The sequence below is a fragment of the Strix uralensis genome, chromosome 1 (genome assembly GCF_047716275.1).
Source record: "Strix uralensis isolate ZFMK-TIS-50842 chromosome 1, bStrUra1, whole genome shotgun sequence".
Taxonomy (NCBI): domain Eukaryota; kingdom Metazoa; phylum Chordata; class Aves; order Strigiformes; family Strigidae; genus Strix; species Strix uralensis.
The window spans coordinates 66,134,930-66,160,795 of NC_133972.1; the positions used below are offsets into that span (position 1 = coordinate 66,134,930).

The window sequence follows — 25,866 nt, forward strand, 5'->3', positions numbered from 1 at the left end:
CCAGCCCCCCTCTTTCAGAAGGTCCCAGAAACCCTCCGCTGGAGCACAGGTCAAATTCCATCTTTCTTGAAAGCAAAGGCGGGGGATCCCACGGTGTCTAACCGGGCCTGATCCGAGCTGCGGGACCGGGGGAGCCCCACCGGGACCGAGCGGGGCTGCGGGACGGGGCCTCAGCCGCAGCGCCGCCCGGGCTGCGAGTACCGTGTCGTGTGTGTGTGTCCCGTGTGTCCCTCGTGTCCCCTCCCCGGGTGGGAGCTGCCCCGCGGGCCGGGCCGGGCTCCACCCCCCGCCGCGGGGGGCGGCCCCCCCCAGTCTGTGGGACCGATCGCTCGATCTGTCGGTCGGTCGATCCGTCTGTCTGTCGGTCGGTCGGTTTGTCTGTCGGTGGCGGGGGGGGCCAGCCCGGCCCCCCCGCACCCTCCCATTGGCCGCGGCAGCGCCGCGCGTCACCGCTTCCTCCCGCTTTTGTGCGCCGCCCCGCGCCCCGCTGCTGCCGCCGCGCCGCGCCGAGCCGAGCCTTGCTGAGCCGAGCCCTTGCTGAGCCCAGCCCAGCCGGGCGCTGGGACCTCCGTGCTCCGACCCGCCGGGCATGGCCCTCCGCGGGTAGCTGCGCCGCCGGACTGGTAAGTCTCCCCGCTCCCCCCGCCCAAACCCCGGGGACGGGGCGGTAGGTCCCTGCAGCCGCGGTGCGCGGGTTCGTTTCGCTCTTTTAATTGTTGTAATTGTCTTTTTCGCAGCGGTGGCCGAAAGTTTTGCAGCCGGGTCTGGCTTCGGCGGCTTGTTCTTCCTCCCCTTCCAGCCTTGCAAGGGGGGAGCTCGTCCCTCCGGGCAAGTAGCTCGGCTGGGTTTGGGGAGCCGTAGGGGTCGAGCAGGGGGTTGGAGCGGCTCCCCGAGAGGGGGGCGTGAGAGGCCGGGGGCGTGGGTGCGGAGCACGGGCAGGACCTGCCTCCCCTTTGGGGATTTACCTTCCCTGGCGCCGGGGCTCCCCGGCACAGCCCCCGCCTTCTGTTAGCGCGCTCGGGCAACTATTTTTCCCAGGTTCTTGCCTGGGTGCCATGAGTCAGCCCGGGAGCCCGTCCCTGCCGCAGCTGTCTGACAGAGAGCGCCGGGATTAGACCCGAGCACAGCCGGTCCCGTTCTCGGACGGGTTGAACCGTGGAGCCAGCGGGTGCGTTGCTGGCGGCAGGCGCTTGGGCCCCGCGTCGGTGGGAAGCGTCACGGCCCTGCCGGGGAGCTGCGGGGATGCCCGCACGGCCCTCGCTCTCCAGCCGCACCGTGAGCAAAGTCCTCCCTGCGCAGAGCCTGTCCTGAGCGGTGAGGATGAGCTGAGCGGCGGGGAGGCAGGCTCTGCGGCGGGCACGAACCCCCGTGGGCGAGGGCAGCCGGTACCCGAGCGGCGTCAGGGACCGTGCCGGCTGGCGGAGCTGGGGAGTTGGATTTCCACCCGGACGGAGCGAGCGGCTGTCGTGGGGAAGCCCTGCCACGAGTCAGGCTGATGCTCTGGGAGGATTTGTTCTGCCGGCACCAAAGCTCGGCCCTCGGCGGCCGGGTGGGGAGCGAAGCGGAGGTGGGAGCCGGGTGCCAGCGCGGGTGGGTGTGTGCCGGCGGGCTCGCCAGGTCGTGCGCGGCGGCCAAGCGCGTCTCTCGCTGGCCTCGACGCCTCTTGGAGAGCGGTTTCCTTCTCGACTGCTGCTTTTATCCTCCTCTTCAATTCCTGTCTTGTAATCCGGTGGTTTTCGGAAGTAGACCCGCTCCTGGTTTGGTGCGGGGTCTGCCTGTATTGCCTGTGCGTGGACTGAAAACACGGGGCTCACTTGGGATTTGGAGGCTTGGGATTTGTGTGGAGTTTAAGTGATCCTAGGGATTTCCAGGGTCAAGCTCTTTTGCTTCTACAGTGAGTGTGAGCTGTTTGGGGGAATTTCCTTCTGTGGCACCTTGTGAATTTGTTTCCAGCCTGACATGTGCAGTTTGGTGTAGCTCCGTGCAGGATTTGTGCCTGGAGCACAGCTCTTGAAGCTGTTCCTCAGGCATGTGGGAGCTTGGCTACGTTTAGGGGCTTGCCTGTGACTGCCTGTGTCTTGTCATACCTGCATTGGATGGTCCAGTTTCCAGAACTCCTATTTTGACATTAGTTATAAATGGCGGTTCAAGGTTTCCCAGGACTCCTGCAGATTTGGAGCATACCTCCACAGCTGGGCACAGCCTTTGCCCTAGGAAGGTTATGCAGCTTGTAAAAGCTCCTCTGTTGGAGGCTGGACGCGAGGCTGGATGGGCTGCCAGCCTGGTGGGATGTGGATTTAAAGGCTCTTTTATACCTTCCTTCTCTAAACGCGTTTTGGTACTGTAATTTTTTCCGTGTGTCTTAAATCTCCATCAGAAACCCACAGCTCTGCCCTGTCAACGTGTGCTGATGGGTGATGTGTTTCTTTTTTTGGAGGCTGTTACAGCCTATGAGAGAAGTGTGCTCACGAAGAGAGATGTAGTCTGGATTTTCATCCAGGATGGAGAGACCGCGTCGTGAAGAGACAGTGATTATGGCAGCCAGAGGAGTGCAGTCATCTCTCCATCCATTCTGAAACATTGCTATTCCTTGATGATGCTTCTTGGTGTTAGCATGCAGGTTGGACTTCATGTGTTTTCTGAATTTTCCCATTGGGAAGATGCCGGTGAGGATCGCACAGTGTGTCTGGCTCCCTGTCAGAGCAGTGGGATGGAGTGTGCTGCTGAGGCATGGAAGGTGATGTGCTTCCAGTCCAGCTCTCCCCAGATGAACATGGGAACCAGTGCGAAAGCTGGGGGGATCTTCTGCCAGAGGAGTCCATGAAGATGATCAGGGGGCCGGAGCACCTCTCTGACAAAGACAGGCTGAGAAAGTTGGGGTTGTTCAGCCTGGAGAAGAGAAGGCTCCAGGGAGACCTTATAGCGGCCTTCCAGTACCTAAAGGGCACTACAGGAAAGCCGGAGAGGGACTTTTTACAAGGGCATGTACTGACAGGAAAGGGGTGATGACTTTAGACTGAAAGAGGGTAGATTTAGATTAGATACAAGGAAGAAATTCTTTACTGTGAGGGTAGTGAGACACCGGAACAGGTTGCCCAGGGAGGTTGTGGCTGCCCCGTCCCTGAAAGTGTTCAAGGCCAGGTTGGACGGGGCTTTGAGCAACCTGATCTAGTGGAAGGTGTCCCTGCCGGTGGCAAGGGGGGGTGTAACTGGATGACCTTTAAGGTCCCTTCTAGCCCAAACCATTCTGTGATTCTGTTCTGGTTGGTCTGGCCCTGCAGTTGGAGACCTGCAGGTCGAGGCTAGAGGGAAGTGAGTCAGGGTTTGCTGTAAGAAGGGATATCTTTTATTAGACTGCTTGGTGAATGTAGACTGGCTTTGGAGCATACAAGCCTGTCTACATGCAGAAGCAGCAAGCTCAGAGCTGAGAGTTAGGAGGGAGTGATTGCTCTAAGCTTACCTTGGCTCTTCTAATTCAGGAGATCATATGAAAGAAAAAGAAAAAAGAAAGAGATATTCAACTGCAGTTCAGCCTGTACAGTTCATCTGGTCTAAGGAAATACATTTTCTCTCTCTACAAATCTCTCTACTCTTTTAAATCCTGAGACCCAGCACAGGAGAGGGACATGCATCCCACATGCCAGCCTTTCTCAGGAGGTGGCTGAGCCCTTTGCAGCCCAGCTCCCATGAAGGGGAACTGTGGGCGACGGGGCTAGGGCTCACTGATGCCTGACAGCAGCAGGAGGCTGCTGGTCTCAGTCACTTCCACTCCCTTCTCTGCACATAGTACAGGCCAAGTGCAATGTGCACAGAAATGTGCAGAATGTCAGCTGTGCACCAGGGAGATGGAAAATGCATTATGGAGCCATAAGAAGAGGAATATGGAATTCAACTTTTTTTTTATTTCCTCAGACACTTTTTAGAAAAGCTATAAATGGTCCACTGATCCGAAACCTGGCAGCTTCACTCTCAGTCCCCAGACTTTATATATTTTCTTATTTAAGTTCCACTTAATGGGGAAATGGGTGACCAGGCATTTTCAGTGGGTCCCTCCAGGGAACAGTTCCCTGTCCCCATATGTGGCCATGCATGCTGCGTCAGGACCACACTTGCCTTTGCTGAGTGTGATACGAGATGCAGAGATGACAAATGTCATCTTGGTTGTACCTGAAACATGCTGTTTCTGCGGGCTTGCCCTGTACCCCGTGCAGCATGAGCCTTCGTCTGATGTGGTGAATGCTGTGGTGAGCATCAGATGGACGAGTGTTTTTCTGTCCGTGAAGGTGCAAGTGAGCATGCGTGAGCATGGATATGTGGGCAATTTTGTTTGTTTTCTGTCTGTCCCTGCAGTTCTGATCTGGTCTGGCTATGTAATCTTCCCATTAGTCACTAAAATGGCACCACTGTCCAACTGAATCAGTCTGTCCTAGCTCATCTGTAATGATGCAAGAAAGAAAAAGCAAAGATCTCCTGTAAAATAGATGCTCTTCAAAGCCACAGGGAGACTATTCCCTGCAGAAGACTGATAACACAGGAAGGGAGAGCAAGAGAAGAACACTGTAGCGGGGCTAGCAGAGAGTTTTGGGGCTACAGGCTGGGGGTACACGGATACCTGCTTTGTTTCAGCTCTGGGGCTGTTGCTTCAGGAGGTTTCCCTGGAGCCACAGGGCTTGGGGCCAAGCTGAGACGAGAATGGTGGAGGATACATTAGTGTGGCCTGCGGTGGGGACCTATGGAGGAGTTTGGCCCAAAGCCGGCTCACCTGGTGCCACAGCAGTTGAGGTGGAAGGGTTCAGTGAGCTGGAGGTGTGTGGGTTCAAGGTCGAGCCCTGCGGCTGCTCGCAGCTCTTTCCCCTGCCTCCCCATATCTGTGACCCAGGGTGGGGACATGCTATTGCTTGTCATTGCTGTGTCTGATCTCAGGTGCCAGCTTCCTTTCCCAGAGCACTTGAGACATCTGCGAAGGCTATCCAGAGGGTTTGACCTGAACTTTCTGAGGCTTTTAGAAGTCAGGGACACGTGTAAGGTATACCTGTACCCTGCTGGAGAGGGGGATTCAGCTCCCAAATGCATTCCCCAAACACTTTTTCTTACCCTGAAAGATCCTAATATAAATGTTAGTGGAGACCAAGGGACTCAGAATTTAATGAGAATCCGTAGTAGGCTGGAGCCTGTCCTGCTCTCCTGAGGTAAAACCCAGGTTGGCCACCATTTTATGCAGAACTAATCGTCATTTCTGTGAAAGCTCGCCTAATTTTATACTCTCCACTCTGCAAGATGATCTGGGGCAGCCCAGGGAGGACAAGCCACAACAGCAATGAAACCCAGGGTGGAGCTGAGTCAGGGTTTGGCTCAGCACTGTAAAGCTGCAAGGGACAAAGTCCGGTTGGCAACACGTGCTGCGTGCTGTGCCCTGCAGCATGGGCCAGATCCTGGAAGGAGCCGGCCAAACTACTGTGTGGGCCACTGTGTAAACAGCAGGTGTGTGGGCCAGGTCCTCAGTGGGGTGGGAAGATGGGGTGAGTGTTCAGGTAGTGATTAAACACCAAATTGCCTGAAAAAATAGCCCTAGGTGGGTGAATTAGAGCCGCTCTGCAAACCTGCTATGGCCAGGAGCTCGCGTGTTAAATAACAAAAAGCCATCTGATTGATAGCTAGATGATTCAGAGGAAAAAAGACTGTACGATTGCTTTGACAAAATAATTTGTGAGATAAGAAGTCTTTGCAAAGGTGGTAGGAATGTCTTAAACCCAATGCTGCTAAAGGGTGTTGGTGACCTCTGCAATGCTTTGAGTGCTCCTGCACCACTAGGACTGTCCTGGAGCAATTGCATTTGTCTTGTCTGTGTGGAAGGGTTTCTTGCACAGCAGCTTTCAAATGCCCACAAATCCCCAAGGGACAACTGAAAAGTTTGCACGTAACAGTAATTAGCCCAGCCATCATGCGCAAAAGTGAACCAGGTTCTACTGCTGCTGCCTCAGTGTGGAGGTTCAGAGGAAGATGCTTCTTCTTTAGGGTATCTGTTGAGGTCCATCCTTGTTGAAGTTGTCCTTGTCCTTCAGTCCTGAAGGTAGTTAGACTAGATGATCATTGTGGATCCCTTCCAACTGAACTATTCTATTCTATATATGCACATGGAAGTCCATCTTGATCAGGATGGTGGATTACTTGGTTGCTTAGTGCTTTTGTGCTACAACCTCTTTGGGTTTTTGTGGCTGAGCAGAAGTCAGATTATCAGAGCCTAGTTGTAAACTGGAAATAGTGCAGTGCCCTCCCTGATAAGAGCTTAAAAGAATATAGCAGATATTTAGTCTCTTCATAGGGTGCTGTTTGCACCTGTTGCTCTACAAGATGACATGAGTGATGCCCTATCCCAGGGCGTGAGGACCCTGCAGAAGGGTGGTGAACACAGGGTGATGGGCATATCTGGCTCCTGCCAGCTCTCAGTAATGGGGAAATCTTGCCTCTGATTCGGGTTAAAGGGTTGGGGTATCCCCTGCATGGAGTGGCTTGAGTGCTGTGATAAGGAAGGCTTGATCAAGGAAAATGGCCTGGGGAGAAAGTGTAGGGTGAGACCTGTTACAGCTGGTGGTGAAGGTGAACTGAAGGAAAGGGATGTGCGCATGCATAGAAACCCGGTTTTAAATATTTAAATATTACATTTTTCCTTTCAGCCTCTCATCCCTCCCTCTCTGCCACTATCTGGGAAGTGCCCTGTAGGGGACTGTCCCTTTTTTGCATGCTGGGTCAGTGCAGTGCCATCTCAAAGGGCGGCTGATAGTGTTATCTATGGCTGGATGATGATGATGGGTTGATAACTCAGCTTGATATCTGCAGCAGAAATAACACGGTTGCTGTGGAAGTGGATGGCTGAAGGGAGGTGTGTATGCTGGGATGGTCTAGGAGCATGTAAGTGATGAATAACCGGTCCTTGGAAATAAGAGATTTCGGCTTACTTCTGTTGAGATTGGTCAACACATTGATATAGTGTGGAGCTGTGGAACAGGGCTCGTTCAGCTGAACAGATGAAACATCTTCCAGTAGAGATACCAGGCTGGGCCAAGCTCCTGGAAAGCCTTTCTTGCTGATGCAAAGGTGCTCACACTGCAGCCTCGATGCCTTCTGTTTGCCTTTCAGCACAAAACTGCACCACTGATCCCTCTGCTGCAATCCTTCTGCTGGCTTCCCTCTTGCAGAGTGGCTTTTGGGAAACCTTAGTGCCCAGTTAATAAACTAGTGGAATGCATTTGCTGCTCTTTGGTCTTAGTCCCTCAGTGCCGATGCTAACAGAGTAGCAAGAGTCATTAGGGAAATATGCAAAATATTTCAGTTATTTCTCTTTGGATGGTGCTGGTGGCAAGTAAAAGAGATAAACAGAGACTGTATTGAGCTGTGCTTAGGTTATTGCATCATTGGTTTTATTGAAAGGTTCAAGGTCCTGCTCTGAATGTTGTTGCTTCCTGGGATAAACCCAGTGGCAGGGTGCATTCGAGCTGCTCCCGAGCTATGCTGTGCTCTGCCAGGGGGAAAAAGGGTAGGGAAAGGTGTCGTTTTAGTGCTCTTGCTATGTATTCCTGCTGAACGGTGGCTGCAGGGGGATGACTGCAGTGCCTTGAAAGAATCACGATGGGGCAAGTCCTGTCATGCTTCTTTTTTGAGTTGTCACTGGAAATCTCTGCACTTGGTTCCCAGGAGCTGCTCCTCTGATGGTGACAGCCAGGGGAAGCTCCTGTTGCAGGCTTCTGGGTGTTGAAGCTGGGAGGGGACCATCAGGGCTGCCTGGATGTAGGACCATGCAGCCCCACACTCTCTCTTGCTCCCTGTCCTTGACTCACCCTTCTTTGCTGGCTGGGAGGATCTGCTTCACCAGTGGCCTGGGCTGATGCCTGCTTGCTCCCTCTCTTGTGATATGGTCACTTTTGGCTGTGCTGCCTGGGGGTTATGAAGTGCTCCTGGATGCTGACTTGAGTCATGGGTGGCTCCAACAAAAGGACAGCTGTGTTGTTTTCTACGTACCCTGATGATGGTCTCTGTCTGAAGACTGGCTTGGCTTCACCTCACTTGAGCATAAAGGATTTGAGGAATGATGCCTGCTCTTGCCTATTTTAGTTTGGGGTAGGGATGCTTGCTGGGGCTCTCCACAATCTCTCCCCAAGGCGCTGCACTGTTAAAGATGTGCGTGATGTGTGTCACTGTGTTACCTGACTGATGACTCAAGAAAAAGAGAAAATGTTTAATCATCGCAATATTTCAGCAACTTCACCTACAGCATTACTGGTGTGACTAACATCTGGTGCATGCCCAGTCAGCTTCAGAATGGGGCTGTAAGGGATGAGGATGTGTTTTCTGTTTGCAGTTTGTGTTGTAGGAGGCAAGGCCAAACCATTGGCTTTTGGATCCAGTGCAAAAGGTGCTGAAAATTGTAACTGTAATTGTAACATCTCTGGAGGGAAAGCTGGGGACAAGCTAATTCAAGTCTTGGTCTATATCCAGGAAATCCAGTGGAGAACTTCCCTTTCAGGAAGCTGGTTGGGCTGTCCCAAGGAGGTGGTGTGGCGTGCTGTGCTGTTATCCTGGACCACCACAGAGTCCCAAAGCTATTGGGTACTTGGACAAGATGGAGCAAGACTTCCAGTACCTGGTTCAAAATTACACGGGAAGCTGACTTGCCTTTCATAGAGTGCATTGCCAGAGAGGTGCAGTTTGGTGTCTTACCTCTGCAGGAGCTTCTCAGCTGTGGTGGCTGTGTGTTTGCTGTGAGAGTTGCCAAGAGGTGATGAAGGTGGGAGGTGGGTGTGGAAGAACATGGGATGTGTTGGAAAGGGTCTCCCCTTGCTGCAGGGGGAACTTCCCACCTCCCTGACCTGACTTGGACTGGATTTTCAAAACCTTAACCCTGGGTTTTGATGGATGGGTGCCATGGACAGGTATGGTTGAAGGGACCGAGGCTACATCACTGAACACCACTGTCTTTGTGGATGTGTTCAGGAGTGTCACTGAGGGCTTTGAGTGGTGCCCCTGCAGTAGCCTCCCTCACCCAGAGAGGGTGGTAGGAAATTATATATATAATACATATTTTGAAAGCCTGCTTTTCCCTTTGCAGTGCTTGGATAAACTGCATGTACATTTATTGCATGAGTCTTGAGGTGGCAGTAGACACAGCGGTGTTTTGCTTAACCGCAGGTTGGCGTCCTCCTGGTTATTAGCTTGCAGTCCTTGAGAAATGAGAAAACAATTTGGTCAGCGGCTGATAAAAGCTTAAGTACATCTTTCATGCACCTGTGTGCATATGTGCATCGAGTCATGTGTGTATGGGCTGTGCAGTCACCACAGACCCCAGGTTGGAAGGGATCTGGTGGATGAAGCATCCTGCGATTCTTACTACAAGCCTGCTTGCCCCAGCGTTGACTTTTGGGCCAGCAGGCAGCAGGCTTCCTATCTGCCCTGGCTCATGGGAAGAGGGCGGGTAAGGGACTTGCCTTCTTTTTGCTAATACCTGCCTTTGTCTGTTGCTTCCCCCTCCATTCACCGCTCACAGTGGGCAGCTCTGCCTGCTCTGAGAGCAGGGGCTGGGAGGTGGGGTGCTGAGAAACACCCCTGCCACACAAGGATCAGACCATGGGGGATCCCGGCTGCTGAATGATTTGCTAAATGTTTCTATAAGACATACATTGTAGCATGTCTTATAAAACCTCCTGCAAGATAAACTTGCCACGAGGCTCTATTTTGGGGCAGTCTCTGATGTAATCTGTTAAGAAATGGTCTGCTCTTTGACTTACTGCTGAAAGTCTGGTTGTGGATCGATGACCAGTTGCTTACCTAGCATTACCAAAGCAACGAGTTGTTGCTTTCCATGACTCATGAAAATGCACTGTAGGCTCTCTTAAGAATGGCTGAGATCATTTTTTGGCTGGGTTTGAGCATCTGGTTTCCTTAGCAAATAGCAGTGGGGGTGAAGGGAGGGGGATTTCCAAACTCGTTTCTTTGTACGTGTGATCTGTTTTTTTGAGCTTGCCTAATAAAATATTTCATTTCAAAAATGGGGAGGAGGGGGGAAAGACCTGTAACTTCCATGTCTGTTTAGTTTTTGTAGCATGTCTCATTTAGTCGTGTTTTGCTGTAAAAAGAGGAAGGGTACTAATAACATTACAGAGCCACAAGATGTATTTTTCCTCTTAAATAAGCAAGCACAGAAACTTTATGGGTGGTGTTTTTCTTTTAAAGCAAATCCTTCTGGGGAGGGAGAAGGAGGTGCAGAGAAAATTCTGCAAACAAACCCATAATTGCATCACGTTTTTTTTGTTGATAATGTTTGCTCAAATAGAGGATTGATTCTATAGAGATGCAGCAAGGCAGAGTATTAGCAAAAGGTGTTTCAGTGATTGGTCAATCTGATTTTAATTTTTTAAAAATTATTTGTTTATTTGTAGACCCTTGATTCACTTTCAGGTTTTGCCTGCACAGTCTAAAGGGAGCAGCACTGGTATCCCTGAGAACCGAGTGCAGCAACAAGATCAGCATTAACGAGGAGAATCAGAGTGGCGATAGCTGTATGATAACTTCAGATAGCAGGAGGTCCCCAAGTGTTTTGCCACCTCTGCAAACAGGTTGCGGCAGCCTCTGCAGTATCTTTCCCAAGTCTAGCCACACTTTGCAGGCATCTGAGAGTGGGTGGAGAGAAGGGAAGGGAAATCCTTGGTAGGCAGAAGGTAATTGAATAGGGAGGTATGGGGAGTGGTGGATTTAACGTGCCTGTGCTTTGCAAGGTGGAAGCGAGGGTTGGGCAATGTTAGCTGAGCTCAGGAGTTTAATAGATGTGGACCAACCTCTCGTGTACCATGCATGCTCTCAGCCAGTGCTTGGCTCTGGTTCAATTGAACGGCTGGGGCAGGCAGAAGCGTGTCCCAGTGTGCTGCGGGAATGGGTTAGAGCTGCTCAAGGGCTGCAGAGGGGCAGCAGATCTGTCCTGGGAACAGCAGGAGCACAGAAGCATAATGGCCCGACTGTTGGCCAGGGGTGAGCGGGAACAATGTGACTGAACAGGTTTGTGCTCACTTCCTTTTAATCTCACAGATGAGATAATACAGAAACCCAGAAACGTTTGCCAGCGAGAACAGCGAGGCTTCCTTTTTTTGCCCCCATGCCTGTCCTGTGAGGCAGGAACAGATGACTTGCTATCGTCTCTGGCTGCACATCTGATGAAAAGCAAATGCATCTTGTTCGAGAAATGGCACAGCTGAGCTCGTTGGGGTGATGGATGCTACCCCTTGGGGTTGACTCTGGGTTTGCTGCCTGTACAAGCACCCTGCACCAGAAGCTGGTGTGTATGCCACAGTTTCTCAGGTCCTTCCTGTTCTCCTTCTCTGAATTTCTCTGCATCTTAGTTAGTTAGCTTTGGGCGGAGTGGGTGAAGACCACTGGTTTATCAGAAGTGTAGTGTTCACCCCCTTTTTCCATGGATGTAATGTATTCAATGCATAGCATAGCACACCCCAGATCCAAGTCTTGTAGATCTTAATAGTTTTCTTCTGTGGGAAAAAAGGAAATAAATGTGACCTGCAGTTTTCTCTTCGGGGTGCTTGTGTTGCATGCAGGGCCAAAGTTTATTACCCTTAAGAGGTGGCTAGCTGCAGTCCATGTGCCTGTAGTGCTGTGGGGGCTAGCACAGTGGGCCGAAGCACTGCCCCGGGGCTCAGCAGCAGCATGGGATGAGCTCTGTAAGAGCCAACAAAGGCTTTTTCAGAAGGTCAAGTCCTTATTTACAGACTAGTTATCAACATAAGGTATTTCTGCTGGGCAAGACCCACCAGTGGCTGTAAATCCAGTAGTTTTGGTGAGCAGAGGATGCCAGCAGATGAGCTGGCATTAGCTGACTTCCAGGGCTTTACCCTGCTTGATGCCAGATAAAATAAGTGGAAGCAAAATTTGGAAAGCTGTTTTCTGCTATATTATTATTTTATATAAAACTGCTGTGCCTTCATACTGTCCCCCAATGCGTAATGCTCTTTTGACGGGGGAGGCCAGTATCAGGGTACCTCAAAGGGGATACCTAATTTCTAGGCAGGTGTTGCTATGAAAGCTGTATTTTCTCATCTGTAACTTACAGATGGGGATGTTGGAAACCCCCCCAAATTAAGTAATTCCCTGCCAGACTAAGGTTTCCAGTATATAGTATTGGGGAAAAGAATCCTAGATCACATTCTTTCCTCCAAAAAATGAATATTTAAGTTAATGATTTTTTTTAAAAATAATTTTTTCTATTCCTTTTTGTTTGAGCATTTCAAACTTCATGACTTACACTTCTTTCTTCAACTTTTGACATCTACAAGTACTTCTTTTTAACAAAAAAAAAAGGAAGTGTGGATTCTGATGTAATCATGTGACTCTAGGAACGGAGTACTTATGAAAAACACTGAATCCTATGAGAATTGGCAATACTCAGGGTCATCCCATGGTCCAGCAGCTGAACTAGAAAATGAAGAAAAACCTTCTACTCCCGACTCGCTTTCCAGTGTTGCTTCCCCATCCCTTGGTGACTGTATTGTTGCAAGAGATCCAGATTGTGTGGCTTTTGTGGTTTTTACGGTGTGTGTGGTTCTTTTATACTTTATATGGTAAAAGGTTTTTTTTCCTTACATGGTGAAATTTGCAGATCTGTGATCCTGAGACTCTCAAATGCTCTTTGGATTATGTGTGAGGATGGTCTCTTGTAGAAACCTTGCGTATTGGTGCATGCTTTGCTTGAACACACCTTGGAGATGCTGGAGTAATGCAGCCGCTGGACCCTTCTATGCATGACTGCGCTTCTTTTGCCTTTTAAAACCAAGAGAGGGCCTTGCTGCTGCTAGTGGCATGAATCAATGCCAATGCAAATTGCAATGTAACCCATACTATCTAAGCTGCATTGCATTTTCTTCTCCCCAAATGCTTTGGTTCCTTGCATTTGCCTTTCTGGGGTGTTTGGGTTGTTGGGGTTTTTTTGAGCTGTTTTCTGACAGTCTGTTGCAGGAGGCTTGACCTGGCTGGTTGATGGAGGGGATGCTTGCTGTCTGTTCTCTTGCCAGCCTGCTTTCTGCAAAAGTAAACTGAGTGCCTCTCCACATTGGGGTCAGGCTTGAATGCTCAGAGAAGCACAAGTACTCAGATAATACAGAAACACAGTTCCTCATTAGGGGACTTGCTCGGGTGCCTCGGAGCTCACTGAAGCCGAAAGCCAGGCAGATGCAAGTCCTTTTCTTAACTCTCCCTGGGTAAGTCCTGTTAGTGTGAGTGAAGTCACAGCCAGAAAATGAAATGTTTTCAGAGGGCAACATTCTCCCAACATAAGCAGGCAAGCAAAGCCAGCATGTTTCTTTACAACGTGGGAGATATTTATCTTGTGACTAAGCATAAAAGTTAAGAGATGGAAAAGGTCCTATTAGATCATCTCGTCCACCTCCCTGCTGGCGTGCCGTTTTTCTCCCTGATGTATATTTATTAATAGACAGTTGGGCAGACAGGAATAGTTTACTCAAGGTACTATGGAAGAGTAGCAGCCAGCCTGTGCAGGTGAGGGGCTCTGCATGCGTGTGACTTGACTTGCACGTGTGCAAGTTGCTTGCAGCAATAGGATTTTGTAGTAAAAGAGCCAAAAGCTCTAGACTCGACATTCTTTGCATGCTTGGAGCCTTCCTGTTGACTTGCTGGGACTCTGTGCAGGCATCAGCTCATCTTTTTTTAACGTTCTAGGAATAAGCTAATTTTACTTTTTATTTATGATGGAGTAGGTGGTTTGAAAACTAATAATAATAGGCAAAAAAAAATTAGAAGCCTAAAAATTAGAAGTAACGAGAGGTCAGCCAGCTAGACATCTGCACAGCTGGCCTGGGCTCCACTGGCCATGATCTATGACAGTGGTGTGTGAAGACTCCCAGAGGAGATGTCAGAAAGGTGCAGGTGGAAATGCTATTGCTATGACAAACAGATCAGTGCTGGAGTTTCAGGCCAGAGCCTGGGGACCGTCAACACTGTTTCGTTTATTACTCCTCAGTAACCATAGCACAGCCTTGTGCACGTGTATTTTTTTTCATTTTGCACTCCCCGATTTAATTTGCAGCTCAGAGTACTTAGCATCTCCCAGATTGAAATTGCTGAGTGTTGAGTATAAAGGGACAGAGTCTGTCCTTAACTAATTCAGAGAAGAACTAGAGCATGTGCTCAACACAGGTAGGGGATGGGAGCAGAAATTTCATATCCAGGCATATGCTGAACTGCCTTCTCATATTGAGACTGTTGGCTTTTGCATTTAGGATCACACTGCTGGCTCCAAAGTCAACACCAGTGTGAGATCAATATTTAGGATTAGAGACCAGGACTGCTCTGTGGTGCAGGTGAGCAACCAAGACTGCTCTGCCACCAGTGAGATGTTTTTGCTGGTGGTGACACTGTGTTGGACATCTGGGGCTGTGCTGTAGGGCCCGATGATCTGTTTCCTGACACTACAGTGCATTTTGTGTAGTTTTCTGGAGGTGTTAGGGGCCATCTATTTCTTGGCTGAGCAATTGCTCTGTTGAATCAGGAGAAGCTATCCCCTAGGTCCATGGAGGGTAGGGGCTGGGTGTTTCATGGTACAGACCATGTCCCTGGCACCAATAGTCTTTCTCTTGGCATATTCTGTGGAAGTGACAGTATCGCAGATGACGTTTTCCAGGAAAACTTCCAACGCTTGTAAATGAGCTCTGACATGGGCTTCGCCTCCCTTCCCTCAACCAGACATCTTCTAGAGGGGAGGGAGTTGGAGCCAGGCACAGTGCATGCAGGGAGCAAATCTGCCTTATTATTATTTAATTGAGAGAAAACTTGGTCTAAAGATGTAAAAAGCAATTTCAAATGCTGTCTGGACACCGCCTCTTCTCATCAATTAGCAGCATTAAATGCTCAGCAGGGAGGATTAATTAGAAAACTGAAATCTTTCCATCGTGACAGCCTTCTGGTTTCCATTGAAATGCAGCTGAAGAACTGGAAAGGCTTCTGTATTTTGTTTTGATATGCAGGCATATGTTTCTTTCCATCCTGGAAATTAATTCTGTCTGTCTGTAATGGGGCCGTGGGAATCAATATTGAGTTGAGCTATATTTCTCCAGAGCTTTCTTCTAAAAGTAGTTGACTGTTTCCCCACTGTGCCTAATAAGTGACCTGATTTTGGAGCAGCTGAGCAACTGGTCTTCCTGTTCAGAGGTGTTGTGCAGCTGCCTTGACAGTTCAGGGTCGGTCCACAGTCTCTTGAGAGTGATGGGCTTCTCTCTTCCGAAAGTCTTCAGGTCAGACTTCCTCTGAGATGTGTGAAAAGGCCCACAGCCTTCTGCTGTCTGTGACTCTCCTTTGCAGTGCACCAGGTTGGATGCCATAGGAGAGGAAATTACTCATCACTCTTGCCTCCCTTGCAGACTGCTCTTGGCCTTGGTGAGCTGTCATGTTCTCAGCCTAACACTCTGTAATGCCCTAAGCTGGATTTGGAGGCAAGATCTGACTTCTCCTCAGTTTCCTCATCTTTCCATCTGTCCATTGGGCTTTGGGAATGAAGGAGAGTCAGTGCAGCAGCCGTGACCTGCTGCCTTGCACTGGGGGAGCAGGTCACCGTTACATGACGGCTGTGGGTGACACAATTTGGGAAACTCAAGGTTGCTTCTCCTTCTCCAAAAGAAGTTGCCTTGCATGCACTGGAGCAAGCAACGGGCTGTGCATGGGCTCTGCAGAGCCACAGCTATGTGAAAACTGTATAGCGAAGGTCTGGCAGGAGAGGCAGGGCAGATCTGGGAGGCCCTGAGCACTTTAAGCTTCAGGCAATGCATATGCTCTACAGACCTGTAAGGTTGTGTGAGCATATGGCTGTGTGCTGCCCAGTCTGGTTCCTGCACTGTTGATGGCTCATTTTTTATTGTGTTTAGTCACACATGAAGGCAAGTATACTTGAGTTCATGTGATACTACAAGTCAAGAGGGCAAGGAGAACAAAACCTCTGTGAAAGCAGACCCACGTGTTTCTGTTTCATAACCCCACCACCACCCCACCGACAGCACGCACAAGCCAGAAGCTTGTAGAGACAGCAGTGTCCTGGGGCTATGCAGAAACATGGTCCTTCTGCCCAAAACCACAGCATGTCTTTTAATCTTTGCTTGCCACTAAGCTCTTGCTGAGCTCTGCTTCCTCCCTCGGTCTAATCTCAATCCAGAATTGCATGGCAGAAGTGGCATGAGCACGAAAAGGACCTTGCAAATTCTGCGGTGGCTCTTGGGGGCTGATCCTCAGGTCCTGGTCTCCCCACATGCTGTGGAGCTCACGCTTCTTGCCCATGAGGAAGGAGCAAAATAACCAGGTAGCTGCTGAGAGAGTAGAAAGTGGTCAATTAGTCCTCAGCCCTTGGCTTCGCAGTCGATTGGAAAGTCGCATTGTGATCAATCAAATCTAGACAGGCTGTGGGGGTGAGTCTGCGTCTTGTTAAAGAAGAAGCTGTGCGGCGGGATGGCTGTGAGAAGGACTATCGATTGCAGCCGGTTGAGGGTAAATGGTGGCATACAAAGGCTGGTAAGACGACTCACAGGGGATACATTATCCTGTATGCTGTCAGCGGGATGTTGCAAGTGAGAGAAAGCGAGTCAGCTAGAAGGTGGGATGAGTATGGAAGATGGTACAGTGACTTCAGAGCCCTGATCCTTCCATGAGGTCTTGCTGCCCACCTAGGGGATGGGATGGACCTCCCTTCTTCCTGGTCCAAAGCTTGGTCACTCAGTGTCAACTTCCCTGTTAGAGCATGTTGGACCAGTTGTGAAGTTCGTAATGCTTTTGATACTCTTAGAGGTCAGAGCTACAGAGACAAGGTTGGTCCCTGCCTGCCATTATCCTTGCGGAGAACTGGGTGTCCCAGTCCCTGGTGCAGATGCCGGCTCTGAGGCCAGGTCCTTCATTTCACAATGTTGGTTTTGCAGCTCTTTGGCGTAAAGCTTTGTTCATGGACACTCTTCGTTTCTGATGCTGGATAGCAGATTGGTGCTGCACAGATGCTTTTCTCCCAGTTGCTTTTCCTAGGAGAGATTTTGCTCTGAGACAAATGCTTTTCTGAGGGCATATTTCACCTGAAGGTTTTAGTATCTATTTCTCTTTTTTGGTTTCTTCTCCTTCTTCCTGTTTTTTTCCCGGGGACATAGAAGAAAGAGGCCCGAAGCCTCACTTTTCCAGATACGCTTTTTTGTTTTAATTTCCCTCCCACAAAGTCTTCAGTCATTTGAGGAGAAATACAAAGATAAGGCCATGAAAACCTGCAGGAGGAAGAAATTACAACACTCTTCTGCATTGGCTTTTATCTTATACATAGAGATACACCTTCTCCTTTGTCGTGTTTACTTAGGGGAGTATTCAATGAAATCAGAGAGTGTCCATTGGTGTAACTTGCAGTAGGGTTTCTCTCTGCTTTATAAGTGCACAGATAACTGAGGACAGGATTTTGCCCTGTAAGAGGGGAAATGATACAGAACAGTGCTCTCCTCTAGCTGCAGACCTTCATCCTCAGCAGGTAGGGCTGCGAATTCAAATGATCTTGGCTCAGGTAGCTTCCAGGAGGTGAACGTAGTGGGTTGCAGAAGAGTGTCCTTTAGACTTTGTCACTTCAGTGCCTGATTTAAAAATTTGCATTTAGGCACAGTGTATGGTGGGACTGAGGTGGGCTTTGGGGTGTAATCACCATGTCTGCAAATTGCTTTGGCTACACCAGTTGCTGGAGGAGGCAGTTTCTCTGTAACAAGCGTGACTTCAGGAAATGCAGTTCTGCGCTGTGTAGACCTTGGTGCCAGTAAAAAACCAAACAGGTGGGGACCACCTGTATTCTGTGGAAATTTGCGTTGCTTGACTTGTCTGTTAAATACATAAAAAAATACATTAACTCTGACCTGATAGGGCTGTGCTGTCTGATTTTTGCTGAGTCTTTTCTAATCCTTTTTATTTGCATGCTTGTTTTATGGGTTTCTAGAAGTTTGAGATCTGTATACAAAACCAAAGCTATTTTATATGCCAGCATATATTACTGATTATTTCACTGAATTTGGTAAAAGGATTATTACTGTAAAGCAAGAAATGAAACTAACTAAAAAAAAAAACTGGAGCATGCTGTCTGCAGCATTTCATTTACAAAGTCATTTGCAAGAAGAGGAAGTGTTGAGAGGGCAGAGGTTTTAAGATCTCAATGGCTATTTTAAAGGGCTGTCATGGAAGTTAACAGCAGGAGTCATGCAGGTTTTAAAGCTCTTATTCTATCTACATGTTGTGCTGGAATCAATAGGATGGCTCAGGAGATTTTTCTTCAGAAGCAGCTGTTGAATACAGCTGCATTGGCTGGATCACTGACTAAAGGTATCCTCCATTGTGCATGATGGCTCTGAAGCACAGATCTCTTCTCCCAGCAACATACCTTGTGAAAAAGGTTCTTAAGCTGTTTTGGGGTGCCATGACCAAAAATGGGGAGAAAAAAACTTGAGCTGATGAGTATTCAGATAGAATTGCTTGTTGGGTTTCATGCACTGTAGTTCCCAGACCACTAGCTTGCTCCTTACATGAGCTGTGCTGATGCATGTCACTTCTTCCTTAGCACGCTGATCAGTGCACGCTCAGAAAAGGCTTTTTTTTCTCCTCATTTTGGCTTGTGGAGTCTGTCCCTTGAATCCACTTGAGAGATATGCCTGCAAACCTGGCCTTGTTACATGCATGTTTGCAAAAAGTCCATCCCAGTTGCACACTCATAGAATCATTTAGGTTGGAAAAGACCTAAAAGATCAAGACCAACCATAAATCTAACACTGCCAAGTCCACCACCAAAACATGTCCCTAAGTGCCACATCTACATAGATACATAGTCTTAAGTGGCTACTTTTTGACTACCCCTGTGTGGTGCATCCTTTGGATAACCTGAGTGGAAAAGGCCATAAGAATAGGGTCTTACATGTCTGAAGTGTCACCAAAATTTAGATGTTTTCTTGTGTAGCCCTGAAATATGGATCCCATTTTCAGGGCAGTTCTATGTGCACAAGGTTAAATGTTCTATAGTGTCTAGACAAAACTATAAGGATGAGGCTGAGATGATCTGAGGAAACCTGTAGGCCTGTAGACTGTTTGACTGAGCTATCAACATGCATACATTTGTGTTCTCACCGTTAAAACAATCTCATTTGCTTTGCTGTTGTTTTTAACACTACCCCAGCCCTGGCCTCTGAAGCTTTTTGAAAATAACATTTACAATAATATTTTTAACAGTTCCGTAGTATACAAAACTCCAGTGCCCTGGCAGGACTCCCGGAAACTTGCAGAAAGTTAATGTGGTCAACTCTTAAAAAGGAGAGATTTTTTCCACTTGACTCTTGCTTGTTAAACTCTCTGAGCCCAACATGTTGTTCCCTGCTGCTTGAAAAAACAAGGAAAGTCCCAATTTTAGCAATGCTCGTTTGAGTAGCTTTCCAGCTGAGCCACATTTCAGGGGCAATTGTGGCTTAGTTGTTTTTTGTTGTTGGTTTTGGTTTTTTTTTTACAGTGGTGTCCCTACACCTTCAAACCAAAGTGTTAAGTGGTGCTCAGGCAGGAATAAGTAGGTGCTGCTTTCCCTGGAAGCCTGGGGATGATAAACTTCAGAGGGAGATGCCACTTGCTTATGCTGCAATAGTGGCAAGATGTCCAGACTTGGAGGCCATGTTTTATGTTGGATGCTGAACCTCTGTGGGGTAAGAAAAGCCCTTTTTGGGGTAGATGATACTGTAAATCCCATTTCAAATCAATGGTAGGCTGCTGGTGACCCCAGCTCTCAATGCTGGGGGCACCTACATCCTTCCTTCAGTAAGTCTCTTCCAGTCACTTTTTTGTCTTCCCTCACATCCAGGGAAAAATTGCTCTTCTCCATCCTTTCCTCCCTTGCTTTACTTCCCACAACTTAGATGCACTGAGGCTGGAGTCTTGTTTAGCTGGACAGTACGTTGCTGTTGTCTCCCTTGAACTCAGTCTTGCTTAATCCCTTCCCAGCCAGGAGTATAGGGAGAAGAGGGAAGAGCTGGGATTAATTTTTTAAATGGATTAATAATTTTACATATAGCTCTTGTGTGGATACACATACTCTGTACTCATGTAGCCGTAATGATGTTGAGCCACTAATGCTGCAGAATTTTATTCTGCTCAGTCAGATCAAAGCTGCTTTTATTCTAGATTAGAGCATCTATACTGGGCTTTCCTGCAGGTTAAGTAACCTCCAGCAGTTTCCTGAGCAGACCGAAGTCTCTTGCGTGCACAACACAAAGCTGGAATATGAGTACTGCATTGTCCCAACATCCCTGGGAGCTGACACTTAGCTGAGTTCTTACTTTCATTGCTTGATAGGAGGCATTTGTGCATGGCAAGGTTAGTAGGGCAGTAGTTTGTAGATTGACAGTGGAGATTTAGCATAGATTTACAGTGGAGCCTGGTTCTGCTAGCCATGGGAGTGGTGGAGTGCCATTTTAGACTCTTGCTGGTTTGTGTTGTAAACTGCCAACACTTGAAGGCTCTGATCAGGGAGCTTAGTGGGAGGAGAAGGGGGATGCTGCTTTGAAGTTCATTGGAGTAGAAAAAGGATTTTTCATCTTTTTTTCCTCTTAAATTTTTCCCTTCCCCCCCCCCCCCGTGTTTTTTAAGGGGGATAATAAAAGGACAGAATTTCTACTAGAAACAGGAATTTGTCCTTCTGTAACAGGAAGCTGCTGGTATGTATTTTTGGGAAGCCACGGAAATCATCAGTGTTTGCAGTCCAATTTGAAGGCTGGCTGTCCTCAGGATTGAAGAGATCTGCTAAAATAGAAAATCTTTTTGCTCTCGTGTATCCATGGAGATTTCCTGCACTGTCTGTCGGAGTTGGTTTGCTCACAAGAGCTGGGCAGTGGGATCTCAGGGGCTTGCTATGGCAGAGGTGATGGAGAAGAAAACAGGGTAGGGCTCTGCTGATGGAAAGGTCACCTGTTTTTTCCAGAGTTCGTTTGCACAGTTCCTGTAGGTGGATGCTTTTGTAACTAGATATGGATTGCAAAGGTCTGGAAGGTCTCCAGAACGCCATTAGAAAAGTCTATTACACTGATAGGAGAGTTAGCCTGGGCTATCCCAGGAATTTAGGGTTAATCTAGGCTATCTGCATGTGGCCCTTGGTGCAAACTCTGCATGCAGCTTAATTGCTGAAAGTGTCGCATCAATTTTGAAAGCAAAAGTGGTGAAGATTTGAGCCGTTTCCTGCTCTTGATATAATCAGATGGAATTTTTACACTGCTTTCTTGGTGGGTTTCTACTCTCTCTGGATTCAGTGTTGCGTAGACTCACTGGTTCCTTCTCAAGATATGATTTTTGACCTTTCCAAGCCTGTTCATTATTTCCTTGCCTCCTCCTTTGTCTTGAAAACGGACAGAGCAGAGTCCCTGGCAGCCATGGGCTCTTAGGCTAAATGGTGCTGTCCAGAGAGGAAGCTGCACCAGCAAAAGGAACAACGCACTTTGGGGCACATGTACGTCTCCGCCTCTGCTGCTTTCTTATCGCTTTCCCTTCCTGCTTGTCTCTCTCAAAATAGGTTGGATAAATATCCTCCTGCTTGCCAAAACCAAGGCACCGGAGCTGCAGAAAATTGTTTTAATCCATGTTTGTGATCATTCCTGGTTCACGTCAGATTTGTTATTGTGTTTAAATTGATTTGACTGAGCTGGGAGATTTTCAGAGTGCCTTTTTCTACTGTTTCTGCCCAATGCATGGTACATAGCACTCCAAGATTTGTGTCTGTGTCCTGGTGCGCACAACTCTTGTCGATTGAGTCAATGTTGCCTGCCATGACTGCAGGACAGGAATGTCTTATTCTCTCCATGCAAGTCTGATGAAATGCTTGAGACGTTTCTCCATTTACTCATGCTGTCACACAGGTTTACAACCAAGAAATCTTTGTGCTTATCAGTCAGCTAAAGTGGACTCGTCTTTGCTGATTGCTTCTATCACACTGCTCTTTAAAAGGTGCCCATCTTTAGGTGGGTTATGCCTTTATTCAGTCTAGTATGAAGTTTTTCACTAGAGAGCAGGACTGGCTCCAGTAGGCTCAGGTTTACACTCTTAAGTTTCTTGGTGAGCAAAAAAGCCTCAACCCTTGCTGGGCACAGAGCTTTGGCTAAATGCAGCATGCCAGGTAACTGAACCCACTTCTGCATTGTTTTTGGGCAGATAAGCAGATAGCCATGAGTAGCACTTGGCAAGAGGTAGAGACTCTGGGAGGGCTGTTAGGGACATGCCTGCCATGAAGGATGTATGGGGCATATATTGCTGCTGTGAGCTACCTAGACTCAGTTTTTTTCCCATGCGGTCAGAGGAAAGCTGGTCCAGCCTTGAGGAACCTTGGCTGGAATTTGGAAGGCCTAAATTTAGGTTTCTGCTTTGATACAGGCTGCCTCTGGGACTGACTTTCCATGTCCTGCTGTCAGTCTGTTCCCCAAGTGAGTGTCATCCCATAGGGATGCTGCAAAATGTAATGTATTAAAGATGGTATTGCTTTAAGGTTGCATTAATTAATGCAAAAATCATTACAAGTATAATGTATTAAAGACAGTCTGCTCTTAACAAAAGGAGACCTATGGCACAAATATAAGTTGTTTACTCCAAGATTTTAAAACAATAAAGGTACCAGGTTTGTACTGCGTTACCTTTGGGTTGTGTAGAGGAGGGCAGACTCCTGGTCTCAATTCCGAACTAAATGGTTCTCTTTCCTCCAGCCCCCATGATGGTGGGGAAATGCTTTGTGAAGACTGGTCCTGTTCAGTCTCTGTCCCCATTGACATGTCAAAATTAATCTGTAACCTCTGTGTATGTTTGTTATTACAGGGTGGATGCTTGAGAGTGGAGGATAAGGTACAAGTGTCTGGGACCGGTGGAATGGAGGCCTGATGTAGATGGAAAGATGGGTAAGAACTGGATTCCCCTGAAGCAATTAATTTTCTGCAGCCTGCTAATTTTGACTGGGGCTACCAATCATGATAACAGAGTGGGAGACACGTCCAAGATGGTCTGCCTGAATATTACATTGTTTTCTTTGGTTTTTTTGCCTTTCAGTGGTGCTATAATGGACAGATGCTCTTCTTAACGTCAGTGTGATCTGGTGTGTCATGTTCTAGGCGTAGCCTCTTCCCAGGTCTGCCTTATATTTCTGGACAGAGCATCTTCATTCCTTGTATCTCTTCTCCCAAGGAAGCTTCTGTTTCACACAGAGCTTGAGTATATTGTTTTTCTAATTGGTGACCTGGATTACTTGCACCTTCCCCCTCTTCTGTTGGAATAGTTGTGTATCAGATGCTCTGTGATGCTGAGGGAGACTTTTTTTTAAAGTGAAAATTATTTATAGTTCTGGAGGTACATAAAGATTTTGACCTTATCTCTACTGCTACAGAGAATTCGTTATGTCAGAAATCAGGACCACTTGGAAGTGCTGGACTTTCTCAGTTTTAGCATGTGAACATATCACATGAACAGGTGATAAGTGTGAGTGCCCCTGCCCCCCTTCAGTTTCTCATGCCATTGGCCCTCAAACTTATCACCATTACTCTTGCAAAATCATACCTCACTTCCAGGAAAATGTCCGTGCTCTGCTACTGTGCTTGTAACCTGTCACACAGGTGGGACACAGCTGGAAGGGTTGCCTGATGTCTTCCCATCCCTGCTAAAGGCCTTTGCAGGAGATGCATGCCTTACTGACAGCAGCACTGCTGGGTTTGGGATTCAGCCAACGTTTCATATATTTGTGAGCATGGCAAAGTATGAGAAAGCTCTTTGCAGTGTTAACATTGACCACAGAAACAATTCCAAATTGGTCTACAAGCCATTCTGCCAACCAGTAGCAGTTCCAGCAGCTGTAGGGGTTTCTGCTCCTTTCTTTAATTTTGCAGAAAAGAGAAAGCTCAGCAGGTTGAAGAACAAGGCCAGGTTCTATTTCACATGGGTGTCAATGCCCAATTAACATGTGGAACTAATTGGATTATCCTGTTCCCTTCACCAGAAGAGGCAGGTTACAGAGGAGACTAAATTTATCTCCTGAAATGGCTTCCTGACCTGCTGACCCAGGAAAGGAGAAGAGGTCTTGGAGTCCTGCTTGAAGCTGAGCACTTCACTTTTACATTTGCAGCATTTACACAATTTCACTCAAAACTTTTCAGGGGTGGTTGAAATGGTGTTTTTAAAAAAAACAAAAGGACAGGGGGAATACCAGTAAATTTAGGGATTGTCTTTCCAGACCTGGTAGAAAAGTGATTCAGAGTTTGATAGTGGTTTGAATTTAAAAAATGAAAAATGTGAAGCCACTGCCACACCTTAACTGTTTGTCCTCCCCCATGGAGAAAGTAGAAGAGCAGCATTGACCCCATCCTGGCTTTACCCCTCTGATTTTTGTTCTTTCTGTTACCTAGAAGAGAGATTTTGTGGGGAGAGGACAAATTTAAAGCCAAGTAAAAAAAAAAAAAAAAAAAAGGAAGGGAAGAGAAAGTCCAGACCTGCTTCTTCAATATAAAGAATGACAAATTTCAGTTTAAAATCCCTGGTGAAAAACCCCAAAATTTCTTAGAGACATTTTCACTTTGAAGGCAAAAGTCACTCCTTTGTCAATGCAATATTTTTATTTTTTTTTTTAAGACAGAAAGTTCAGACCTGCTCTGAGCACCAGCAGGGCATGAGCTGCTGGCTCCAGTCCAGTTCTCAGCAGCTAGTCAATTTGACTTCTTTTACAGATGGTACGGTTGATATAAACTGCTCAAGGTGCCTTCAAACTGTCAGCTGTAAACATAATATGGATGCACTGGGGAAGCAATAATTGCAGGAATACTGTAGTGAAGAGAGCACCCTTTTGCAAGGCACTGTGACTGTTTTTTGGGAAGGCAAGCTGAATTGGTAGGAGTCTTGTGCAGTTTTGCAGCTCTGCTTACACTTGTGTGTGCGTGGAAGGTGCTGTGCATGTCCCTTTCCCCAAAGGTCATTGCTTGGAGCATTGCTATAGCTCATCACTTAACACAGCATCAGTGCCTGTGTAGTGACCAGTGAGATCTGCCAGACTGCCTTCAGAAAGTGTGTGGTCCTGAGTCTGGTCTCTGGCTTGACTGTTGGGGAGAGAGAGATGAAGTGATGTGTATCTTGATCAGTGTTGCCAAGTGGTGTTTGTTAGTTAAAGGATCTTTGCAACAGCTTTGACACACAGAAAATTAGGCTAAGTTTTGAGGTTTTGTTAGTTTCACTTCCCCCCCTCCTTTCATATGTGTGATTGTTTCCTCTACTCATTTTCAAGGGAAGAGCAGGGAATTTGCAGTCATGTCACTTATTTCGTTCTGGTCGACCACAGAAGAGGTGTGTTTGATGAAGTGATCTCTGAAGGTCTATTCTGGGTTTGCCTTTCTTCCTAGGATCCTATTTATAGTCTACTCAGTATCTCAGAGTACAGCATAGGACTGTTCACTCCTGGACATGTTCTAGGAAAGCTGCATGGCCTTGATGGAGACCGCAAGATGGGAAGTGGGGAGTTCTGGCATCTCCGTGGGCTGCACCTCTGACATAGCAGCTTGGTTGGGTCATGCGGTGCAGTGGTGCTTGGACTAGCCCTCTGCAGCTGTGGCATCCTGGCACTGCAGGTAGGTTGCTCTGCTGTTGCAGGTTCAAGACAGTATCTCTACATGCGCCAGCTTGGGGCCAGCCTAAGTAGAGGTCCTTGGCATTGGGTCTTATGATGTGTAGACATGACCATGACCATGTCACTTAAAAGTTATTTATTCTCTTAGTGCTGTTTGTGAAGGACCTGGATGTATCTCTGCAGGATAGATCAGAGGGCTT

General features: G+C 47.9%; 1 protein-coding gene across 3 annotated transcripts in view; it reads left to right on the plus strand.

Annotated features, from left to right (window-relative positions):
* The first annotated feature begins 355 nt into the window (after nucleotides 1–355).
* Nucleotides 356–25,866, plus strand: part of LOC141943814 (mitogen-activated protein kinase kinase kinase 3-like) — an 84,425-nt gene continuing 58,914 nt past the window's right edge. The window contains exons 1-2 of one of the 3 annotated variants that reach the window (XM_074869475.1): nucleotides 356–623; nucleotides 22,885–22,964. In XM_074869475.1, the coding sequence (XP_074725576.1) occupies nucleotides 22,961–22,964 (4 nt within the window). In that variant the 5' untranslated portion in view covers nucleotides 356–623; nucleotides 22,885–22,960. The remainder of the gene's footprint in view (nucleotides 624–22,884; nucleotides 22,965–25,866) is intronic. The other 2 variants (XM_074869468.1, XM_074869480.1) reach the window with 2 other exon arrangements.